A 26,397-nucleotide genomic window follows, 5' to 3' on the forward strand; every position below is an offset into this window, starting at 1 on the left:
ACTCCAGTTAAGCCAAATTTATTTCCAAAGGACTTTTTATAGACGTATACAACAACACGCACGCAGAGTGAGAATATTCAGAAAACCTCTCAGTAGCTGAACTTCAACAATCGGGCCACTGTGGGCCCATTACAGTCACTAAGCAGGCTTCGGCTGAGACCTAATCATGTAATTGAATCTCCGCTCCGTCCTCCTTGAAGCCCTGATTCGATTACAGGTGCACTAATGTTTGCCATTTGGGGGGTTGTTTTTTTTAGCTACTTCAGATGACTCAACTGATGTCAGTGACATCATGTCTGGTCCGGATATGTTTTAAATCATTGCCTGGAAAACATAAAAGAACCAGAGATAGAGCTTATATTTCCTGTTTTGTTTTTGCAGATGTTGTCGATTAATAAAAAGTACCTAAAAAATAACCACCTGAACGCACACCGTCATATCTGATTGGCACGGTTCAAGAATTTTTGCTTTTCTTTCTCTTTCTCCGTCGGTGTCATTCTCCGAGGAATCGACTTCACTTCCTTCAACAGGCTGTGGTTTTGAGATGCATGTGGTTTTTGGCCTGAAGTGATCGAGTGTGATTCAGTATGAAATGGGAAGAAGACAAGGGGCTACGCTCTCTCTCTCTCCTTCTGTTAAAGCTTCTATTTGAACGCTTACCATCCTCCCTCTGCTCCTTGATTGCTTCAGCACATGTCTGAGGGAGTGTATTTTTCTATGCCTCCCTGTGCTGTTACTAGTCAACCACCCTTTCCAAATGAGAACAAAGTGCTCTGCATGTCAGTGTAATTTGACAGCCAGCAGCAGCACTACAAACCCAAGGTCACGAAAAACGATGTTTTTGTGGATCTGGTGGGCTCATAATTTACACAGCGAAGATGATTTGACCTGCTTCCTGACTGGGAACCCTCTGACTGCCAGAGGCTGTGACTCAGGTTTAGCTGCGTAGCCCTAAATCACAGTGGTGGTCTCAAAGGACTGTAAAGTTCTCACATTATTAAAGAAGAAAAAGTACAATATGTTAAAAAATGAAATAAACACGAGTAAAAGAGCAAAGCAGGAAGGCCAACTTGGTCATAGTGCAGCATCCATCCCTCACTACCAGGAGGAGAGTAAAGCCAGCCAGCGTCTCATAATCTGCCTTTCTCATTCGCATCATTTATTGCTGTGGGAACCAGTGTAACAGCAGACAGGACGGAGGTTTCCAGTCCTTGTGCGGTATAAAGTCCACAGCCGATATACTGCCCACTGCGGACCCAGAGTAGTGTGTCCCTGGAGACACAACCTCCAGGGTCTTGTTTGTAAAGGTCCTTGTACTCTTGTACTTGGTCTTCCTCCAGTGACGACTGCCTTGTTTGTGTCATAAAGCAACTTGGGGCCGGTTCTTGCAGAAGTGGGTGTGTTGGTTTCACTGACTTTCAGATCATAATAGATGATGTATAGGTGGAGGTGACCTTGTCAGTGATCCTGAACAGAAAACTGTGACTTCAGTAGTTCAGTTGAAAGTGAACTCTAAAAGTTGAAGTGGTAGATGTCATCTATTTTACCCCTTTCTGCTTTATTTTATTTATTTATTACAAATAAGTGCTGCAACAAGCATTTACTTTTCATACAGTCATGGAAAAAAATATTAGACCACCTTTGTTTTATTCAATTATCAACATCATTATCAAGAAAACCATGGAAAATGTCTAGATATCAGCTCTTAAATTAAACTCTTATGAGCTAGTTTTGTTGTTATCATTATATTTGTCCAAACAAATGTACACTTAGTTGTACCAGGCATTAAATTAACAAGAAATGAAGGAGAAAACAAGGGTGATCTAATAATTTTTTCAATGACTGTACTTAATTAATCTCATGATTCATTATTTGAGCCAGCCTCTAAAATATCAGACAATAATAATAATAATGCAAAAATTAACTTTCTGATTGAAACTGGAAATGTCTTCTCCTGTCTAACTAACAGTCCTAAACCTTTACACATGACCAATAATGTGCCCATAAGCCCAATATATGATCTCTTTAGATTGTGGTTGTTGCTGCTGATCTACTGGGATTTTCACACACAGTCATCTCTAGGGTTTAGGTGAGAATGGTCCAAAAAAGAGCAAATATCCAGTGAGCTGTAGTTCTCTGGGCTAAAATGCATTGCTGATGCCAGAGGTCAGAGGAGAATGGCCAGAATGGTTTGATTGCCTAAACTAATGGCTACACCACCCCCACGATTCCCGGTGGTGCTGCTCCGTTTGGTCCATGTCTGTAAGCTTTCAGAAAATGTGCACAAATGCTGATAAAATTAGCATAATGTTTGGAATGAAGGCTCCATTGTATCCATATAGTATCTAACATTCAGCGTAAACTAGCTCTGAGTGAACACAAAATCAAAGTTTTTATAATAAAAAATGTAATCATTTTTGCTTTTATGCATCTCTAAACCTTTAATGTGTTGCTTCTGAGAACTCTCAGTTCTATTTTAAGGTGGAATTTCCCTTTACTGTAAGTGAAAACCCTCCGTATAGTTTCTCATGCATCACCACGGGAAGATATTTTACACACTTTCTTTAAGACGAATGAGCAGCCGGGGCCGGCCGTCCTTCCTTCTGTATTTCACAACCATAATAGGCTGTGACCTGTTTGTGCATCTGCTCTAGCAGCCTGCTCTTTCACTAGAAAGAGCTGTGTCAATATTGGTGAAGCCGTAACTCACTGATAAGTTGAATGGTTAGATAATGCTTCAGTGACAGCGGCCTTTAGTCAAACGAGGTGTGTGCAAACAGATACACTTCCGCAAACACACATGTACTTACACGCTTGTGCACACAATGTAAGAAGAGGAGAAACATGTAGAAATTTTATATTTATTAAGTAATGTCATCATACAGAAGAGTTATTGGAGTTTTAAACTGCACAAGTAACTGCAGGAAGTCAGAGATAATGTAGAAAATTACCTGGAGATTAGAGAATACTCTTTTTTTCTTGTTATCTATAAAATTATTCCAGAATATTCAGGGTTATTTCACACTTTTAGATGTGGTTTCAACGTTACATCTGACTTTTCAAATTATTCTTGATTTTCCTGGTGCTCCTAACTTTTTATGGGTTAAGTACTTTTCCAAATTTATTGGCCAATTCTGATTTATTACCGCAGATATTCTGAGGTATTACCATTTTTTTTTTGCTGTCACTCTGCTTTTAGGGATATTTTCCAGATGATGCTCTTATTTGCAGACCTTAACATTTCTCCAGGCTTTTCCAGCTTAATCTTGGGGTTTCATTTTCTCTTCCATTAATATGATGTGTTAATTGGCAACATTTGAAGCTGAATATCTGTCATTGTCAGACCGGTAAGGCATGGACCATGTACCATAGTACTGTATAAAATGTGGACGTTGTCTCTGTGAGCTCAAAGTGGATGTCTCCCATGGCCGGCTAATGCAAAAAAGGGACAAAGAGGTGGAGAAGGGATGAGCTGAAGCGAGCTGAACGGGGTAAGCCACCCTTCACTCAAGGCTGCCCCTAATTATGCATAACTTATGCCTTAAAAAGTACAGAAGCCGAGAACAGCCATGGATTTTTTAATGCACTGTTGTCTCATGATAACGAATTATTATCTCGTTATCTCGATACAACAAATATCATTTCCTTGTGATCATGAATTAGATAAACTTAGGTTTTTGAGGCTTAATTAGGCTGTTTTGAGGGAAGTGCCTGACATATGATACAAAGGGGAAGAATCAAGAGATAACAGTGCATAAAAATAAAAACAAATACATGGCTTCCATAGAGAAGAGTGCATTATATGAACAAAACTATTTATTTGTTTTGTACCAGGCTGAAACATGTTTATTTCTGCTGTAAAGTTGAATATTTCAACATGGGGGTCAATGAAGACTGACTCACTTTTAGAGCCTCAAGTGGCCAGTTGAGGAACTGCAGTTTTAGGCACTTCTTCACTTTTCAGCCCTGAAGTTTCTGCATAGGTAAGAACTGTCCTCAGACATGGAAACACCTCACAGAAAGGTGAAGGTTAGATAAAGATAAATGAGTGTCTCCAAATACCCCGTAGCTGTAAACATCAGCGTGAATGGTTGTCTGTCAGATTGTGTCAGCTCTGTTATAAACTGATCTGTCCTGTGTGTAACTCCTGAGCCTCCTGCAACCCTAAACTAATAATGCTGCATAGAAAAGGGATGAATTCACATGCTGTCAGCAAAGTTGTCAATAACACACTAATCAAGCCAACTTCACAATACATTCTTGTGATGTCTGCAGGTATCTGGTGTCAAACCCCACCCATATGAGAGTCCAACCTCCCTGAAACAAACGTGAAGGATTACTTCTAAATACTATTTGACATCAGTGCGGCGTGAACAACACTTTGTCTCTTCTGTCCTTAGGGGGTTCATTTGGTCTGTGCTGACAGACAGCTCATGTAACCCAATCCTCGGGTACTGCAGCCGGTCCCTGACTCATTACTACCACCTAGTCACACACACACACACACACACACACACACACACACACACACACACACACACACACACAGAGACCACAAGAAAACATGCTGTGTGTGCTACACAAAAATGTTAATGCTTTACTTGAATCCACTAACAGTTTAAAAACGTGCAGGTCGGAACAAAACTATGTTTCTTTACCTGATGGAACAGAAACACACACACACACACACACACACACACACACACACACACACACACACACACACACACAGAATGCTCTCCTCTGCACTTTAACCCTTAATAAGGCACTCATCGAAATACTTGCAAGTTCCAAATCTCAACCCTAGAGAATATTGGAGGATATTACATACTGCCAGAATGTGTAAAAAAAAACATGTAGACCCGGGGGAGGGGGGTAATATTTTGAGAAATAAATTCACAAGAAAATGTGCAGATTTATGAGATTTAAAGTGGTGAATCTGCGAGAAGAAATTAGCTTTTTTCCCCACTTCTTCTCGTAAATATGTGGCTTTTTTCACGCTGATTTACCACTTTAAATCCCTTAAATCTGCTACTTTTTTCTTGTAGATTTGCCACTTTAATCTAGTAAATTTGCAACTTTTTTTCTCAAAATACTTTTATTTTTTATTTTGAATATCCGCTGAAGTTACCAAATACGGTTCTTGGCCCGATAAAGGGTTTAAGTGTGTTTTTTCTGCCTCATTACCTAGTTGGACTCACTGGACCAGCCACACACACAAACTGAATTGCTTTCTCTGTCTCTTACTGTGTTGTTTAACCTCCCTGCTGGGTGGAATAAACGGCACACAGCTCGGAGTCAACTGTCAGGTCCCTGAGCTCAGCTGATGAAGCTCGATTAAAGCGGCTGAAACCCCAAACCTGCTCCGTGTGTGTTCGCTTTCAATCACTTGCACACAAGCAGAAGGTCAGATCGCACGCCAGCCCGCGTTCACGTGTACTACGCTGTCTCCCTCTGTGTGTGTGCTCTATTAATCATCTCTGCAAAACAAGGGAGCATCTTCGACCTCTTGACCTTTCTGATTTACCAGCCTGAGCCAAGCACAGGATGAGGCTTAACGTAAGGACGCACTGGAAACATCTGGAAAACCTTAACCTCGGCTGAATGACTGGGTGGAAGGAGATGCTTGGTTTTCTGTACTCATTTTGTCATCATGTGACAACGTGATGCTGCTGATTCCACACGGAGGCAGAAAACATATTTTGTGCGCTGACGACACATTCAACCATACATTTAAGACGCATGGCACATTCCTATACCTTGCTTTATGGTTTGTTTTCTACTCTCTGATCGGTTTCTCTGCGTCAGGATGTGTCTGGTATGTCAGACATTCAGCTCTCTGTATATAATTACCAAATCACAGTTTCACAGCCTTCCTTTTAGCTCTGCTCAGGTGTGAAAATTACCTGATGGTTGGTGTGTTATTCCTCAACCTTGACAGCATGGAAAGCAAAATACCTTTGTGTGTAGCTCAAGAGAGACGCCCTGTTGTGTCAACAAGGCCAGATTTATGACAGGAGTCAATATTTTGCTTCATCATTGTGGTATTTGTGGGAAAGGTGGCTCGCTGCAACTGCAGATATGCTACAAACAAACTCGACAAATTTGACATTGTTTAGATGAAAGGTAACAGGTAATGTGAAATAATGATAACATTCAATGGAGTATAAATTCTCAGTGAGATATATACAATGGGGGAAGAGTGACACCTGGTGGCCAAAGGGTTAACTGCATGAAAACAGTGTAAGTTACTCCTTTTTTATCAATTATTACAGTTTTTTCTCAGTCGCTTTGGGCCATTTCTCACATCATTATTTACATTTGCACAACAGTTAATACATTTTTCAAAACAATTAGTACAAACTGCAAAACCTAGTTGATAACCTGCAAAAGCGTGTCACTTCCTCAAAATGGATAGCTCATTCCTCAAAAGCAAGAATTCATGTCAGTGAAAGTGTGAGTGACATCAAGATGAAAAGTCCTGACACCATGTTTATGAACAAGATAATTGAATGGCTTTGTCATGTTTTCATTATGACAGTTTACTCTGTAAATATTTTCCCATGCAAAAAAAGTGTAAACTGTATTTAGTGTGTGAAAAAATACACCCTTATTTACAACAAACATAAACTCCCTTTAGGTAGAGCTGTACACAACTGTAAACAATTTTTCAGTACATATTGGAACTGAACATACAACATACATAGTACTGTAAATCATTCATGCACATCCAGATGTTCCTCTCTGTCTGGCCACATAGTTTCATCTACATCACAGCCAATATTATCTCTTGCAATGCAGCGAGGAAAGTATCTCCTTGAGTGGTGAATCCACCCTCTGCAGGACTCTGCTGTGATGTCATCACATGTCATCCCCTTCCTCCCCGCACCCTCACCCCTCTTCTACGAGGCTGACCTTTCATTTCTGTGTCACAGTGTTATAGAAATGGTCCACACTATGTCCTGCTTGGTTCTTATATGCTTGTAAATAGTTTATGGGTTTATGGGTTCAGCTCTGAGTGATTGTAGAGAAGTGGCTTATCATTGGTTGCAACTAATGCGTCACACAGCCCTTCTCATCAGTGAAAGCTGAGGTTCACCTGAGAGAAATTCAAAAAAAATCAATTTAGGAGACATTTTCAGGGAGAAAAAGATTTTAAAAAATGTTTGCTAAAATTTGCTTGACAGATTTTGACAACTAGTTCAACATTTTTGTATGTAATGACTCAAGCAATGAAACGAGGACTGTTTTATATGGAATGACTATTCAGCCGTCACAAGTATAGTTAATTTTGACTGACATGACATAAGCAAATGATAATGTTATAAAACAGCAGAGAGTTGTATGAAAGCAATTGATGCATGTCCAAAAGCATTTGTAATTTGTTGGAAGGAATGAAAAACTGCTACTATGATGAGCACAAATGACTAAATGATGTGGAGGTTGAACTAACTGTTGTGCAAATGTTAATAGTGATGTGAGAAATGCACCAAAGCAACTGAGAAAAACTGTAAGACAGGGGTTTTCCAAGCTTTTTGACTTGTGATTCTTAAAAAAAAAGCAGGGAAGTATATAAGGTAACTCACAAGAGAAAAAAAGATAAAATCCAGAAAGTGTAAAACACAAACATAGGTTTATGCCACATGTTTTTTTCTGCTCTGTTTATATTTTTCCATCCCCATTAACCCTACTTTCTTTCTTTCTTCCTTCATTCCCCTCTCCTTCCTTCCCCCTTCCTTCCTTCCTTCCTTCCTTCCTTCTTTCTTTCTATTTGCTTGTTTTTATTCATTTTCTCTTCCACTATAGTTTATGCTTGAAAAATAATGATGTAATTTGTTCATTTGCCTCAACAGGGGAGAACTGAGAATAAACTCCACAGGCTTCCTTCCCAGGCTTTATTTTAAGCATTTTGTATCCAAATAATTGTGCTAAATAAATACATACAGAATCCAAGTAAAAGCTGTGCCATAGTTATCAACAGAATCAAAGGTAATATCAGCCAGTGACGGTGCTTGAGAATTTTAAAGTTTGTCATCTATTGAATAATACTGACACTCAGTGGACATTAGTGAATGGTGCAGCTATTTTGTTCCTCATCAGAAGTTTACTGTAATAGTACAAGGGGGGAAATAAATCATGAATTAAATCTAGCTTCAAACACTGTCCAATAAATCTAGTCAATGTAAATGTAAAAACACTTTTAAAGTTGCTTGATTTATGTCTATCATTTATCATCAATCAATCATATTTATTTTCCAGTATCGGATGCTAGATTAATATGAATTAAACATAACAGCATGCACATTAGTCATCCGTGACAACAACATCAACAGCATCAAATAACTTATCTCATGTTAATAAGTATGTATCAGTAATCTCTGTCCATGATCCAATCCAAACACAGACAGACACTCATTGTCTCCCCTTCCCTTTCAGTATTTACATTCTTTCCGTCCCCTGTTCTGTGCCAGTTTGTCTTGTTCCCTAATGTCGATCGGTCCAGCATGAGGAGCTTCTGTGAGGTTTCCTGTGTGTTTTTCGACTTGTGTTGGGTGTCTTTTTCCTGTCTGTTTGCCTACACAGGTGCCGCACCCTGCTTTCAGTGAAGAACATTGCCTATCATTAACTGTGTTGTTTGAGTCTGCTTTTGAGTCTTCATCCTTGTGGTCCAGCGTAACAATATGGGCAATGTATGAGTAAATATAAATCCATTCTGTTTGCCAGAAAGTAATTAAATTAATCAACCAATAAATAACCATATTTACTATATCTATCACTATATTACAGTTTTTCTCAGTTGCTTTGGTGCATTTCTCACATCACTTTTAACATTTGCACAACAGTTAGTTCAACCTCCACAACATTTAGTCATTTGTGCTCAGCATAGTAGCGGTTTTTCATTCCTTACAACAAATTTCAAATGCTTTTGGACATGCATCAAGTGCTTTCATACAACTCGCTGTTTTATAACATTATCATTTGTTTATGTCATGTCAGTCAAAATTAACTATACTTGTGAATGCTGAATAGTCATTCCATATAAAACTAATAGTCCTCGTTTCATTGCTTGAGTCATTACATACAAAAATGTTTAACTAGTTGTCAAAATCTGTCAAGCAAATTTTATACATTTAAAAAAAAAATCCTGAAAATGTCTCCTAAATTGAACAATTTCTCTCAGGTGAACCTCAGCTTTCACTGATGAGAAGGGCTGTGTGACGCATGAGTTGCAACCAATGATAAGCCACTTCTCTACAATCACTCAGAGCTGAACCCCATAAACCCATAAACACTTTACAAGCATATAAGAACCAAGCAGGACATAGTGTGGACCATTTCTACAATACTGTGACACAGAAATGAAAGGTCAGCCTTGTGGGAGAGGGGTGAGGGTGCAAGGAGGAAGGGGATGACATGTGATGACATCACAGCAGAGTCCTTCAGAGGGTGGATACGTTAGTCGAGGAGATACTTTCCTCGCTGCATTACAAGAGATGATATTGGCTGTGATGTAGATGAAACTATGTGGCCAGACAGAGAGGAACGTCTGGATGTGCATGAATGATTTACAGTAATATGTATGTTGTATGTTCAGTTACAATATGTACTGCATTATTTACAGTTGTGTACAGCTCTACCCAAAGAGTGTTCATGTTTGTTGTTAATAAAGGTGTATTTTTTTATTTTGCACAAAGCTGTGAACAAATTAGAATTGAAAAGAGCATATGCAGTAAATATATGAAACATACATAGTCAGTGTGTTGTACTCAGTTACCTCACTAAATACAGTAATGTGTAACTTTACTGTAGTTTTCAAATGGCTGTGCAAATAGTAAACAGTGCTGTCATGAGTATTTTCAGGTAATGTCACCAAGAACTGACCTTTTTTTTTGCATTGGAAAACATTTACAGGGTAAACTGTCATAATGAAAACATGACAGAGACATTTGACTATCTTGTCCGTAAACATGGTGTCAGGACTTTTCATCTTGATGACACTGACACTTTCATTGACATGAATTCTTCCTTTTGAGGAATGAGCTATCCATTTTGAGCAAGTGGCACGCTTTTGCAGGTTATCAACTAGGTTTTGCTGTTCGTACTAATTGTTTTGAGAAATGTATTAACTGTTGTGCAAATGTAAATAGTGATGTGAGAAATGCACCAAAGCGACTGAGGAAAAACTGTAAAGACAGACAGGCAGACAGATAGGCGGACGGACGGACAGACGGACAGACAGACGCCTAGAATGAAGCAACCAATCAGTAACTGTATTTACTATTTCTATCACTATATCAATAACTTGGTTCTGCACACAGGTCATAGGGCACACAGGGCATAATAACAGAACACTAAGAGCACAAAACAATAAATAAAACACATAAAATAGACGTAAAATAGACAACAGCCATTGTGCAAATAACTACATTTTTCTTTATAGGCTATAGTAGGGAGATGGCAGAGAGAATGAAGTTTGTATGTAATAGCTTTAGCTGGTGGAAGTCTGAGGAAGGCAGAAAGCTGTCAGATGGGATGCATTGTACTTTCTTATATAACTCTTTGATCCTACAGAAGTTTTCTGTGCAGAGCATATTTTTATGTGTTTCACCTTGTGAGATTGATGCCAGCAGATAAAAGAGAAAGTGTGCACACACTCAGTAAAAGATCAATAAAACATTGTGAATGCTGCTGGCTATTCTTATGTGTATAGGACTGTATGTACCGATCTGAAATCGGCTCAAAATCACGACCACAAGCAATTCTTATGGTATTAGGACTAGTTATAGAGTAACAAATATGAGTAAATTAATGTAAAATATGGCCAAGGGTCTTCAGGAGCCCGAACAGAACATTAAGGTTCTGTTTTTATAAAACTATGGTGGATGCATTAATTCATCAACATGTTTATACATCTTAGCAGCCTCTGCCCTTTCTCATTAAACACAATTTTCCTCTCGTCCTGATGAGTAATGATGAGTCATGGTGTGGAAGAGATAAAACAAGAACATTCAAGCCCTCAGAGACACAGCATATGCATAGTAAGAAAAGGACAGCAACTTTATATTATTATTAGTTCAGTTTCAGTGCATACATTTAAAGATTGGCATTTATATTCATCAATTTTGCTGTGTTGACCCACAAATCACATAAACCTTATATGGCTACACTATAAAATAGTATACAATATTTTGTTAATGTTTTAATGTTTCAAAACAACTAAATACAGTGTGTAGTGTGTTGGATTGTGTGTTAATATTATTACAATTAAATAATCTAACAATGGAAATATTTCTCTAAGCAAAAAAAGACTTTCCTTTCATTTTAAAGAAAACAGTGATACTAAACTGTTGATGCCCCCATTATTAACAGCTAAATTATACTATAATCCATGGTACTGGCTGTAGAGATGATGCAGTGTGGCCTACTGCAATCACAAGGAGTGTTTCATCAGATGTGCCTCAGCCTGCCACATCTACAGCAGTACAATGCTCTCTCAAAGCAAAGGCATTTGTCCCCCTTACAAACCCACAGGCTTTAATTACTGTCTTCCATCCCATTTTATATTAATTAAGTCCTATTCCTCCCCTTGGTCCTACTTGCACATAATACAAAAACATCAGAGATGTGGACAGAACAGATACATAACACAGAAACTTCAAGAACAGGAGATAATTGAAAAGCCAGGACCGAATATCTTTTCCTCCAGATGGTGTTCAGTGGATCCAGCGAACAAGCCCTTCAAACACAGATCCAAACTGTAAACGTGACTGACTGCATGGATTACATTACCGTAAATATCCTAAAAGACCCAATTGTAAATGCAAAGATGCTTTTGAATGTCCTCCACCTATTGCCAGCTCTGTTTTCTGCAATAAGCTGTTATTGATGATAACAGATGGCATTTATTTCTATGTTTCTATGTTTTTTTGGCAGTCAATCACTTCAGAGGAAGATATGTTTTACTGTTTACTATTTATGTGAGAGGTTAAATTACTGGCTATTTTGCAGGTTCATATATTACATGCAAAACCAATAAAATATAATATAGATTGAACTACCCAACAATATAAAAAGCAGTTCAAATTACCCCCTCCCCTAAACCAGGAAAATATTAAAACAATCATTTAATAGGATATGTAATATAGACTGAAAGGTGTAAGTCTGTGTAATTAGTTGTTTTTAACTGTCCTTTCAGCTATATTTTGCTCCCAATATTGTTATATTTTTTCTTAAATAAAATTTGTAATGACTTCCATTTTCTGTAATGGAGTATTTTTACACTGGTAATGACTGGTAAGTCATTATAGGACTGGTATACTGTATGGTAATTGCTAATACAGCATAGTACACGCCTTATGGAACAACACAGCTACTGTGTCAATAAATACATAAATAAATGAATGAATGAATGAATGAATAAATAAATAAATAAATAAATAAATAAATAAATAAATAAATGAATGAATGAATGAATGAATGAATAAATAACACATAAATACATAAATAAATAAAGGAATGAATGAATGAAGGATTGAAGGAATGACTGCACGAATGAATACATGAATAAATGAATAAATGAATAAATGAATAAATGAATAAATGAATAAATGAATAAATAAATAAATAAATAAATGAAGGAATGAAAGAATGAATGCACGAATGAATAGATAAATAAATAAATAAAGGAATGAAGGAATGAATGAATGAGGGAATGAAGGAATGAATCTACAAATTAATAAATTAATACATTTAAAGTGAATGAATACACTTCCAATCTTAACCTGTGGAATTTTTCATGGGGGCACACTTATGCAAAATGTCCCTGCGTGTCTTTTCGCAGTATTACGGTCAGCCCTCCCGGAGGTTCTGTACGTGGCAACGTACTAAAACTAAATCCCCCCTCTGTCCTATTCATAACCCCGAGGTGCCAAGTGAAATTGCGTGCACATACCGAAGCGTGACGTTAAGACCCAGGAGAATAAAGGTAAGATAACGTGAAATATTGCATGTAAGCTCTTATTTGCATCCATTGAAGCTCAGGGCTGAGTTGTAGAGCTGGCGTGCCTAGCGAACATGTTGGGATGGTTGTCAAAATGTGGGTCCAACAGGTTTTTTTGAGGGGAAAGCGTGAAACCAGACACACCAGACCTTTTGGTACCGAGCAGGTAAAGTAATATCGGCTCTTTATTTTCGCGGGCTCTGTTTATTTCCGACATGTTTGTTACATTGTAAGACTCCGCGAGCAGTCGGGTTACATTGTTTTTAGTGTTTTTGAAACTTTGCGGGAACTTTGTGGCAGAGCATCTCAGTCAGTGTTGCTTACATGACATTGTTTGTATCGTATATGGTTTAAAAGAGGACGGTTTCATGAGTTTTTGAATGTTGGCGCAGTAAATATAAAAGACTGCACATGTAGGCTTCAGCACAGGCTGCTGGGATATTCATGGGACCCGAACGAGCTCAAGTGTTGGGAATTTCTAGAAACAACTGTCTGACGTCACCGGGACGGCCACTTCCAGCTGGAGATGATGAGCAGACTCAGGCTCTGCAGGCGAGGCGCAGGGAAAACTCACGTCGACAGTTTCTGTCCTGCTCATGCCAAATTTACCCAATTGTTTTTCTTCTTAAACACCAGACAGAAAATGTATTTTGTTGGAAGTACTTTCTACTTTCTGTCTTTTCTCGCCTGGACTACTGCAATGGACTGTATACTGGAATCAGTCAGAGCTCCCTCCACAAACTCCAACTGGTGCAGGAACCAGAAAATGACCACCACATAACACCAGTTTTTTATTTTTTATTTTTTTTATAAACATATGTTTATTGACATTTTGAGTAAAACATGAACAAACAATACGAACCCCACCCACCAAAGATCTCATCCATCAAGGTCCAAAAAAGAAAGAAAAAAAAAACTAAAACTAAAACAGGAAGACTAAATGAGCAAGTGGAAAATAATAAAAAATGAGGATACATAGAGCCATATAATCACACATACAATGCAATGCCATTAAGATAACAATAGCAGCTACAAAAAAAAAAAAAAAAAAACAGATGCAGACATCAGAGCAGCAGTACAGACAATTACAGGGCAATAAGATTCAAGGGTCAAGGGCACAGTGATCACAGATCTGCACTTTCAAGAAAATGTAAAAAAAGGCCCCAGATTTTATAGAATTCACCAAGTCTATGTTTAATACTATAAGTTAACTTTTCCAAAGCCAGACATGATGATAATTCCTTCAGCCAGTGATTAATAGAGGGACATATAATATTTTTCCAATACAGAGCAATGAGACGTTTTGAATGGACAAGGCAGAGATTAATCAATTTGATTTCATAACACCAGTTTTAGCAGCTTTGACGTTGTGACTTGAACCTGAGTCGACTCCAGTTATACAGTTTTGATAACTTGCAACTTGACTTGACAGAAAATTAATGACTTCAGAGTTGAATTGAGACTCAAATGACTTGTCCTTTTCTTATTCAGTTCAAATATGAAATTTAAAATAACTTGATGCTGCATTAAAAGGCTGTAATTAATGTTTTATGCTGTGGCATGACTTGGGACTTTACTTGCACTAACCAAGGACTCGACTTGGCATAAAGAGGGTTACATGTCTGGGTTTGAGCTCTGATAGCTGCCATTCACATTCACAATTCTTCTTTAAAAACATGGGCTACACTTTAAGTTAAATTGAAAGCTTATTTTGATTGAGAATTGAAATCGTGACACCCTTAGCATCAAAAGTGAGGCTAATGTCTATGGATTATCCAGAGTAATGGGGACTGTTGCTGATGATTTTATATTGCGTGTCATAAGGGAATCTTGCAGATCAAATAAAAGCTACAAAAGAAGAGACGTTGGCTTGCTCCACCCTTGGCAAATACCGCAAAAAATCACAGTACACGCAGTCCCAGAATAAAGAGCTGTGCGTCAGGTGAATGATGCCCTGTAGTGATTTATGTATATGTAGCACAATGGCAATGATTGGATTGGGTATAAATGGAAGGCAACAAATGGAGGGATGCTGTAAATCTGTCAGCAGTAATTTGGCTTTACAGCAGGTGGCATGCACTCAAGAGGATGATGTCTTGCTACATAAAGAGTCTCTGTCTGATGAGCTCCACTTTTCTATGTCGGCTGTCTTTCCTTAACTTAGTTGCAGCCAGTTTCTGAGTCTGGTTGTTTCTTTTTTTTATCATGCATATTGAAGCAATGCCTCTTTAAATGTCCGGGTGATTTACATTTATTACAACTTTAGTGTCGTTTTTTTGTTAGACATAATTTATATGAGCCTTCTGTGTTGACATACCAGAGAAAGCTTTTAAAAGTGGATGGTGTATTTGGGAGTTTGCGTAAACTAATGTATGCAACCCCGGGCCTGTCTGTCTCTTTATGTTAATACATGGCCTGAAATGAGTCCCGCTCTGTAAACAGTGGCCCTGTGGTATGAATGAGCGCTTCGGGTAGAAATGAACGTGTTTGCAATGCAGCAGTCTGGTAAAAGATTACAGCTGCTAGTACAAGAATCTAGCTGCCACACTGGGAATTTAGTCAGGTTCAGGGGAGTAGGAGAACCTTTAGAACTGCTTGTCCCTCAAGGTAAAATAGATCTAGTCTATTTTTAGTTGTGACATGGCTGCAGATGTTTTTTTAAAGCTCTCATTGCATCTGCAACAGATTTGCCTTAATGTCTACCACATATGGTCAGCAGAAATGTTGGACTTGCTTGAGGAAAACTGTTACACCATTTGCTATATTCATAGATTTTCATTGCTTTACCACTACCAATACAAATGGAGTACTCCATTTGATACCATTTCTACTTGATACCCATCATGCGAGTGGAAGAATACAGCTGTGTAAAATGCAATTACCATTGCATTTATTGTTATCGGTCACCACAGGCGTGTAGTATAGCCATATAGCTAAGGTTTTGGTGGTGTCTCGGCACACTGAACTGGCAACTCCATCAGATGCACCACGCTAGACTTTATGGCTAGTAGCTGCTGTACTACTCGGTCAGTCACATGTCACATCAAATTGAAGAATACTTTCTAGCTGCAACCAAAACCATACAAATAGCCATTTTTTCTAAATCTGATTATGAAAAGAAACAAAATAACAGGAGAGGTTTTACACTACAATATAATGCTTAAATCATGCTTGTGGTGATTTAGAAAGGTGTCAGCTATTTATTTAGTTTTTATTCATTCTTTCTTTTCTCATTCATCGTTTCTAGAATTGGTTCATAATGTCACACATTGTATGTTAATGTAGAATGTTAATTAAATATTCTATCCTAGTATCCAAAGTTATTTGTTTAAGAAAGCAGCCTTCTGAGGACCTTTGCATATTCATAGCCAGTTGAGCTAGGGACAGACACTTTTGCCCAAAGGAAAACTAGAAGTTGTCTAGTTCACAGGTCAGCAGAACTATGTAGGAAATGCTCACTTCTGCTCTCTGAGAGCAGGGTGGGACTAAAATGCCCATGTAAGCAGTAACTTGACTAGCTGTATGAAGTTGCGAAATTGCTCCAAAACTAGAAATGATGTTCATTATTCACCCCTTGAGATGTTTGGTGGAAGTCGAAGCAAATGTTAGTGCCCTTGGTTTGACTCTGCCTGAACAGAGAGTGAATCTGGTGATCACTACTGATACTATGCAGAGACCATGCAGCCATTCAGGGCATCTGCTGTCTTATCAAATAAAGATCAACATGTCACTATCCTGTCAGCAGAGCCAAAGATCTTGAATATCACATTATGTGTAACAGATTTCTGTCAATCTAAGTTAAGTATCATCTCACTGAGCAGGAGCTATTCTTGTTCTAACCACTGTGTAAATTGTAGTGCACAGAGCAACACTGGTGACAAGTTTCGACCTTGAATATGAGATAGTTTTCTCTGCGAGCGAAGGTCTGACAGGCAGGGATTGTCTGAGCACGTCCACAGCCTGTGGATACTGTGTGAGCATGTATGTGGCATATGATGCAACATGCATGTATCACTCTCTCTGCACATGTGTGCTAGCATGACTCTGTGGCTGTATTCTGTTTATTATGCCTGTGCGTAAGGGGTTCGTGCCAGTCCTTCTTACCGATCAACAACTGTCAGAAAAATATGTGTTTATCATTAACTGTTAGTTGTTTATCACAGTACACCACTAACAGGCTTCAAAGTGTAAAGAGAATTGGCCAGCATTGAGTCTGACCTATGAGGACGTGTCCAGCATGTAACCTCCCTTCTGCAGTAATGGATGATGTCCTGATTACTTCCAATGAGTTTTATCAAAATACAGGAATTTGGATTTGCTGCCAAAATGTAATGTAGAAAAAATGTGAACTGCCACGACACCACTGCAAGCAATAAGCAAGGGGATTCTACACTGAAGTTGGATAGCTTTGAACAATTTTGCAAAGAAGCAGAGGCGGCAGTTTTAACACGTCAACGTTTCTCATTCTTTTCCTTTTATAATTGTCCTTGAGGGATGGGTGTTTGGAAGAAACCTGTCAACTCGAGCATCTATAACTGTAATGATCAAATAATCGATTAACTGCTGTGTTTTATCACATACTCCAGTATGTATAAAAACATGCATACATAGGCAAAATAAAAGATATATATATATATATATATAGAGTACTATGCACAAGCTTGTTTTGATAATGGACGCTTTTATTTTGAAAGGACAAAAAGAGACTTCCTGTCGATTGTTAAACTAACTCAAGTGAGGTGATACTGTAACAACAACTTCAAGGAGCTCAATGTTTTATGTTTTAACCGCCGAAGATGGTTAGAAGGTTAGTTTTCACAATAATCTTCATATTTAAATGTGTTTTATGTTTAAATACGTTTTTGATAAAATTAAACCTAGTAATTCATGCTAGCAAGGTTTGATACAGTAAGCTAGTTTTGCTCAAATTAATACTCTTGTATTTCTGTGTGTTTTATAATTGTTCAGTTCAGTGATACTGAAACGCAGTCAGAGATAAAATAAAATAAAAAAAAATACACAGATCGATTAAAAATTCCTTTTGATCGACCAAATTCTTAACAACCATTAATCGATCATCGATTAATTATTCCCATCCCTAATTTTCAAGCTCAAAATCACTTGAAAGAAATTAAATGACTCCTACAACAGGTCTCGGCCACTTGTAAATTGTGAGTTAGAGAAAATTCAAAATATGGAAAGATTGGTGAATGCAGGAAGTTCTGCTTAATCACTTGTACGAGCCACTTAAGACCAAATGAGTGGGGGTGGCTCTTGCTTGAGGCCAATTATCTCCTTTATATCAGTCTTCTTCCTTGAACTGTCATACTTCTAATATGAAATCTATTCTGTAGATGATTTTGACAGGCAAGTTTAGTTTGTAGAACACATTTCCCACGATTATTCCTGGCTTTAAAAAGTCTGAAATAAGTCTTCTGCAACAGTATTGAACTATTTGCCTCAGTTGTCTTGACAACACTCTCCTACTCACATCAGCTCAGTACTTTCTGTTTTTTGGCCATGTTCTTGTTTACATTAGTTATGAAATGATATTCTTTTTTCACTATCTGGAAGAGAAGCAGGGTTGATAAATAAAAGTTTAATCATCTGCTTTCCCTTCAAGCTGTAAAATAATATGACTTCCCCAATTGGCACTTGTGTGACCCAACACAGCTGTTGCTCATACCAGCCAGGTTTTTACTGAGGATTTTTTTGTCAAGTGAGGGAAGGAAACAGAAAAGAAGAACAGGACAGCTACAGATGTTGGAAATGATGTTGGAAATGTTACCGTGTGAGTAAACGTTTGCTCTAAGAAACCCCTGCCCCACTGCAGACCTTGGATCCTGCCTGATTTGCCAGAGAGAGTGTGTTACTGTGGTTTCTTATCTTACATCTGGAGCCACACCTCCATGTAAAACAGCGAAGCCTGGAGAAAATTGAAGCTAATAGTGGATTAAAGATGAGTTCCTGTGGGTTGTTGTCATCATTGTACACCAAAATTGGAGAATGGATGAGCAAGTGTATTGATTTTATCTTAACTTTTGATAAGTTTTGCTGATCTCCACTGTTTTATTTTAAGGAAAGGGTTGATTATTTTTACCTTACAGCCAGAACACAAGTTTGCAGCACAGGAAGACATGGTGCACTGTATGGGCCAATGTTCCAAATTCAGCTGTCTGTTCCTGTCCTCCCATGACCTGTCATATTATATCCTATCTTGTCCTCAGTGCTATTCCCTTCATTTGCCAGAAATGCCAGGCGAGGGTCAGAAGTCAGGAACGTGGGGCAGTAAATGTAACAGGCCTCTTTCCAGGAATGTGACATGGGTGCAACAACAGGCAAGACTTTGTTTGGGCTGAGCAATCGCACAGGCTGCAAATTACAAGTAGAGAGATTTGGACCTTTCATTTATACTTTAGGACGGTGATAATATACTCCTAAACCAAAAGGACTCCTGGTTAACAGTCAGCAAATTCAAAAGTCTGACTGTTTGATTCTGACAAATCAGTGCAGCAAAACCTTAAATTAAATGCACAAAAAAATCATCATTTGCATACAAGTGAAGGCTGAAAAATGGAGTGTTCTTGCAGCTCAGATAAGTTAGACAATGGTTTGGCACTGATGCTGGTCTGCTTTCATGGTCCAAGAGTCCATTCGTCATGTGCACCCAAGCTAACTGACCACAAGGATCATGCATGCGTAACCAATATGTTTAGCCTTTTCAATAATCATGTTAGGTGGTGGAAAGTTATTTAATATGCATGGCAAAGGAGCCAGTTCCATTTTGTAGCTTTAATTGTGTTATTTGCAAAGGGTTTGACAAGCAGACACATTTTGTGTATAAAGGAATATTCCTGACAAAATAAATAAAAAATAAGCTTAAATCCATTGGATATCTTCAAGAAGGCCTGCTTTTACTTCAAATGTAGCATTCTTCATTTCCATATCTGTGGAGTATGTAAGCATATCAGTCCCATCGTTCCCTACCTGCTGGCAACTTCCAACATGTTAGGACAGCTCTACAGCTTCTACTCTGAAGCCAGAAACTAAAACCAAATATGTGCTGGTCCAGTCCGACTCTGAGATGTTTGATATACACACACTGTCCTGTGTACTTACACCCAATGTGGTACATTCCAGCAAAATAACTGGTTGGAAATGCCAAAACAAGGTTAAAGAAAGTGTGAATGTCCTTTCTTTTCTTTTCAACCAAATTTTAACAGCAACTCTGAAATCTTTTCTGCCCCCCTTAAGATTTATCAGACAGCAATTAAAAACATAATTGTTCTTTCTTTTCTTCTGTCAGGTCATTGTGAGGCATGCTTGGCTGCAATGTGTAAAAGTGAAATTCACAGTGACTTGTTGTGTGTTTAAAAGCCATTTAACAGCCTTTCACCTTAACACCTGCTGTTGGTTCGTACCATATGGTGAGGTTGTCTTGATGTTTGCCTCATTAGGATGATCCATTTGTCAAATTCTACCTACCACCATGTTTGTTTTACAAAGGATCCACTGAACACTGATTGCCATTAGCACTCTGTCCTTGAAGTTTATAAACCGACAGATTGTCCTGGAAATATTTTATCGGTGTTGTGTCTTTCTGTCATTTGACTTCAGGCTTAACCTCTGTCTCGATTAGATTTGTCATGACTTATTTTGGCAACAATAGCAAGTTGATTTTTGTTTTGTCAGCAGGTGTCATGTAAGTGAAATGGTTTCTTTTTCACCTGGAGCAGATTCCTCTTCTAATATATACACTAACAATTAAGGTGCCACTTTTCTGCTTCAGACCCTCAATCTCTATAAACCTTTGATTAGATAGCGGTGCAAACAGAAGTATGCAGGTGTGTGTGTCTGTATGGATGTATGCGTATGTGCTTGTTTCCACAGACAATAGTAAACTGTCATCACTGAGGATTGATGTGGTAAAGCAGAATTAGACTTAATCCCAGAGGAGAAAGTGGAGTGGTGTCACTTTTCACCTAAGATCTTAAACAAAGCTCAGTAGTCACAGTACTGGACTGTGAACAGACTTTCTGCCACCATTGTTTAGTCCTCGATATCACTTCTAGGAAATGGGGCAAATTCTGACAAGAAAATCATAATAAACTTTTAAACAATAGGCTTTACACAGCTGTTTGAACTGGAACTTAACAACAATCATTAAAAACAATGTTTATTGTATATTTGATTGTTTTTTTACACTACCTGCTGAGCACCAAACAGTAGACGGATGTGGTTAGTGAAGAGGCAGATATTTTATTATTTGGAGCTAAAAGAAGAATGGATGTTGAACTTACATTCATCAGGTTGCTAGAAACACAAACACACAAACTCTGGCTGGCTGTCTTGCAACAGTGTTGGCATGGGAATAATCACTGCAAAGAACAATTTAATTAGATTTTGTGTGGTTCATTCATTCATTCATTTAATCTGTTTTTGATTAATGTGTGGGTAATGGTAATAGAGGTCTATTAATGTCAAACGTGTCAGTGTGATTTCAGTCAACGTTTAAATAAATCCAATAGGACATGAGTTGTTTGTTAAAACTGTTGCTAATAAGCTGCACAGTTGAGATGAGATTCAACTTTATTGTCATTGAACACAGTAACAAGTACTAGAACAACGAAATGATCCAGTTAGCTGTGTAGCAGTACAGTATGTATGTGGTGCAACAGCATGTGTTCACTTAGTGACCTCCGTTTGTTTACAACAAGCACCGGACACTCTGTGCACGGTTAGCGAAGCTGGTTTGTTTACGATCAGCGGTGGACACCACGTGTACAGTTAGCATGCCGGTTTGTTTACAATAAGCGTTGGACACTGTGCACAGTTAGCGACGACGGCTGCCATTGTTGTGCTGCTGAACTGTGATTCGATGAATGTCGAATCAAGTGGGAGGTGTGTGTTAGACATCACGCGTAATGTCAAATATTCCGGCTTGCAGGGATGGCCCATTCATAGTGGTCCCACTTCCAACAGCCTCTGTGACTACCTCTGGAGGCGGAAAATAGGTGGGATCATTTGATCCTGGCATCCCGCTTCGGGTGCATTCATAGTGGAGGCGAGACGTTACAGAGCCGTTAATGTCCCGGCATGAAACGGCTCTATGAAAAGGGCTAGTGGTTGTACGTAAGAATACTGAAGTGATGATTACTTAATTGATTTTTATTAAGAAAATATTTTTGCCACTGTGCTTGGATTCAATTTTTGCGGGGAGCCATTTCGTGTCATATATGTTCATAAATCACACCAACACTCAAACCATTCCCTGAACCAGCGAGGCTTCAAACGTCATCAATTATGTCACTCGCCCTTAAAGAAACAAGGCTCGAGTCGTGCTTCATAAAAGACTTCCTGGATTTCTCGACACATGCTCCAAAGCCTCAACAGTACGTCCCATCACTAGTGATTATATGTCAACATCTTGTTTCCACTGCCCCGTGTGGCCTGAAAGATATTGCAATTAAAATTATTGTAGCTCTATTAAAAAATAAAATTTTAAATATCTGTTCAGCATGTGAAGGATGAAACCTTCTACAGTACAGGCTCTGGTTTAAAATTCACAAAGGACACTGAGGTTTATTTAATCATGGCCTGAGTCATGAACATATCTCTTTAGGCATCTTGTGACCATGTTGGAAAAAGAAAAGAAAAGTGAACTTACACTGAACTTACAGGGTCTAGGTGTTTGCTGTGTTTTGTGATATTATAATATGCGTTCTGTTCATCTTGTGTCTGAGGTGAAAATTAAATACATACCACATGTCGTTTGTAGAAACAGAATGTTTTGTTAAAAAATAAACTGTATTCTTTTTCCACATTGTTCTTCTTCCTCTCACTTAATGAGGACTGGGCATCGTGGTTATTATGACAGCATGCCTCCCAGCAGGATTAGTGACTCATTTATAGGAAACGCACTGGAAACTTTGAATCTTGTTAGACCATCATGTAATTCAGTACGGAAACTCACCATGACTGCAAAAACTGTTGATTCAGGGTTATACAAACTGCAAGTTTATTTATATGTTTGGTTCAAGAATAGGAAGGCGATTTTGTAATTGAAATACATGTAAAAGAAGATCTTAATGGTTATTATTGAAGCAAAGCACAGTATTTTGGGAAGAGCTGGACATTCCCACAGCAATGTCCAATGGTGATTGAGAAGTACTGGGCTATCTACAAAGTTTATCCATATATTTATAGATGCAGTAAAAGGTAAACAACTGCTTTGCATCACAATTAGCTTAGATTGTATCAGTCTCTTGTGACAGCATGTTGCACAACAAACGTATGTAATTTGTTGTTTACAGGAAACCTCAATCGGACAGCACAGTCCTCTTTAACCTCCTAGATGTCGTGTTTGCTGTACCAGGCGTGACATGCTCTGATTATGTTTGTCCCTACAGATTATTGAAAGAGACAGAATGAGGAAGTTCCTGTCTTTCACCCTCTGGGCTCTGCTGTGCTGCTGCTGCTGCTGGACAACACATGCAGAGATCTTCACTTCCATAAGTACGTTTAAAATGCTTTGTCTACTTCTTTCTCCTTGTTGTTTTTCTTATATGTAATTCAGAACAAGTCAGAGCAAGTCAAGCAAATTCACATTTAGGCTAATATTTATTATTATTATTATTATTATTATTATTATTATTATTATTATTATTATTATTTGTATATTGAACTCTCTTTTGATGGCTTTGCTTTCCCAGCACAATTGTACGTCATTGAATAGAGCTTTCTGCTATTATGAGAAGTAATGTAATGATTTTATTACTAATTAAAGCAAGGCCCATTCAGTGACCCTATTTAATTTATAATCCAAAATGACAAATTCAAAAATCTTTTTTTTTTTTTTTATATCTGATGTAAAAATTGCAAAAACTAGAAGATGTAACCTTTCAAATGCAGCCTCACACATGCATTTTAGCCTTACAGGTCTTCTGTTATAAGCTTTGGCTCAACATTGTTTGGTCTACTCCTGTAATTTCTGTAAAAGAACATTACTGTAGGGATAACATTTATTTTCAAGTGCCATCTAGTTTCACTATATTCAAGACAAGGCAAGAATCTCTACGACTCTATGTTCAACACTCTGCAGCTCGCACCAAAACGATTTAAATAGCACTAAAAGAAGGAAATTTAAAAGAAGGTAAGAAGGAAAAAGGATTTTTTTTATTCTCAGGTGAACTGTCTCTTCAACAAGCTTTTTCTAATATTTATAATTAGGAAGCAGAATCCAGATTTGCTGTCCCATCGTGCAGAAACTGCACTGAAGAAGAGCATCAGCAGAGAGCCACATGTAGAGGAAAACAGTGTTTAGAGCTCAGGAATGCATGTCTTTTCTTTGCCATGAAAAAAAGTTTCAAATGGAGGAAGTGGCTAAGGGGGGCGTTTATTTTAAGGGGCCCTGAATAGTTTTTAAGAGAAATAATTGTGGTCCACTGATTCCTCAAATAGTATTTGTAAAAAAGATCTTAAAAAAGAATGTAACCATAAGTTTTGCCTTTTTGCAGTTACATTTTTTTATCTAATATGTGAGAACAGTATTCACAAACGCTGCTTTTGATACACAGTATGCATCACAGCATCTAGCAGAAATTAAACAGACACTTACATCACCTTGATTTACTGCACTTGGCTGGTCAGTTGTGCTGGTTGCATGCAGACACAATGAAAGTGTTTCATTATTCCTCTTCCCCTGGCAACCCCTGTGAATTAATCATGGCTGAGCGTTTCCATGGAATTGTTTAAGATGCACGCTACAACCCAACTATCCACTCGAAGGAGGGATCGACGCCCCACTGCTCAGTAATTCTATACAATCAAAGCCCACTGTTTGTGGTTCAAGATGTATTTTTACCCCAGAGTACGCCTGGGGCAAACAGTGTCAACAAAAATACATTTTATTGGTTTTAAAAGACAAGAAAGTTCACAGTGGAATTGCTAGTAGTAACACGTTTTTTGATTAAATGTGAGAAAATATTGCGATGGAGTTTTAAATTAGACAGAGAAAAGATTTGTCTAGACACTAAGGCTCTAGGGGAAATAAAAGGTTATACATCTTTGAAGTGACAAAAGTGATCCTAGTTTTTTCTTTAGTAACACCTCTCACTCATCTTCAGTATCTGTCTCTCTCTGCAGGCCAAATGACAGACCTGATCTACACAGAAAAAGAGCTGGTCCAGTCTCTGAGGGAATACATCAAAGCAGAGGAGTCCAAGCTTGCTGCTGTCAAAAGGTACATTTGAACCCTCCGACTTAATATGACAATTTATCAATGAGTTTTACATTTTGATACTTGAAGCATAGTACTGCTAAACTTCTAGACTTCTACTAGTTAGTAGCATAGATAGGAGGAGGAGAAGAATGAAGGACAAGGAAACATTTTTACTATCTTAAACAGGAAATGAGTACTTCTTTCATCGTTGACCGTAATGATGACTTGTCAGTGTCTCTGTGGCTTTGACTGGCTTGACAGTCATGTAATTCTGATGTCGGTTTAAAACCATTTCCCCCATAGTTGTTTTTGTTAAATTTACAGAATACAAGTCATTAAGTCATTTTCACTAGATTTTTTTCATGTGACTGAGAAAGAGCAAAACAATCACTTTAATTTTTGCAGGTTAAGTCAGTATGAGGTAATATGTAGAATCTACAGTAGCCTCAATAGTAGAAACAGTGCTTTGTCCTTCTGTCTGTCTTTTAGCTGGGCCAAGAAACTTGATTCTCTGACCAGAATGTCCACCTCTGATCCAGAGGGCTACCTGGCCCACCCGGTAAACGCCTACAAACTGATGAAGAGACTCAACACGGAGTGGTCTGAACTGGAGACTCTGGTTCTTCAAAACCCCTCTGATGGTAAGGAAAGGATGGAAGGAGGGAAGAAAGGAAGGAACGGAGGCTGGGAGCATTGATGTTCTCTGTGTTATTAGCTATAACACATTCCATGTTATGAACAAGCTGCTTTCAGACAGAGCAAGACAAAAATGTTGCTTACTTTATTTGTATAAAATTGACTCCTGAAGTATTCTGGAGTCTGTGTTTTTTGGCCACATATAAGTATGGGTCTGTAGCCTGACTGAGAGTATACAGACATTTCTTGCACTAACAAGCTGCGTCTGTTTTTGTGACAGCTCGGAACAAAGTGTACCAAGAAAGTTACATTATTTCCCACTTCTCTCTCTGCATTACCTCGTGAGCCATCTGAAAATTACAAAATGTATATACTGCTTAAGACAAACCCCCAAAACAGGGTTATTTTCTCTGCAGATGCTCTGGTTTTGAATGAGACCAAACTTTTCTATGCATGTCATTTTCATGAGCAATGACAAAATCTTAAATATGGCCTGCAGCTGACCACATAAAGCTTTTTTTTTTGCCTAGTCGTTTGCAGG

General features: G+C 38.2%; 1 protein-coding gene across 4 annotated transcripts in view; it reads left to right on the forward strand.

Annotated features, from left to right (window-relative positions):
• The first annotated feature begins 12,809 nt into the window (after positions 1 to 12,809).
• The window catches only part of p4ha2 (procollagen-proline, 2-oxoglutarate 4-dioxygenase (proline 4-hydroxylase), alpha polypeptide 2), a 31,282-nt gene continuing 17,694 nt past the window's right edge, over positions 12,810 to 26,397 (forward strand). For 3 of the 4 annotated variants that reach the window (XM_059351923.1, XM_059351925.1, XM_059351924.1), the window contains exons 1-4: positions 12,810 to 12,985; positions 23,410 to 23,515; positions 25,145 to 25,241; positions 25,710 to 25,861. In XM_059351923.1, coding sequence (XP_059207906.1) covers positions 12,818 to 12,985; positions 23,410 to 23,515; positions 25,145 to 25,241; positions 25,710 to 25,861 — 523 coding nt within the window. In that variant the 5' untranslated portion in view covers positions 12,810 to 12,817. Of the gene's footprint in view, positions 12,986 to 13,026; positions 13,167 to 23,409; positions 23,516 to 25,144; positions 25,242 to 25,709; positions 25,862 to 26,397 lie in introns of those variants that run through there. The other variant, XM_059351927.1, reaches the window with a different exon arrangement.

Source organism: Centropristis striata, chromosome 15 (assembly GCF_030273125.1).
Source record: "Centropristis striata isolate RG_2023a ecotype Rhode Island chromosome 15, C.striata_1.0, whole genome shotgun sequence".
NCBI classification, from domain to species: domain Eukaryota; kingdom Metazoa; phylum Chordata; class Actinopteri; order Perciformes; family Serranidae; genus Centropristis; species Centropristis striata.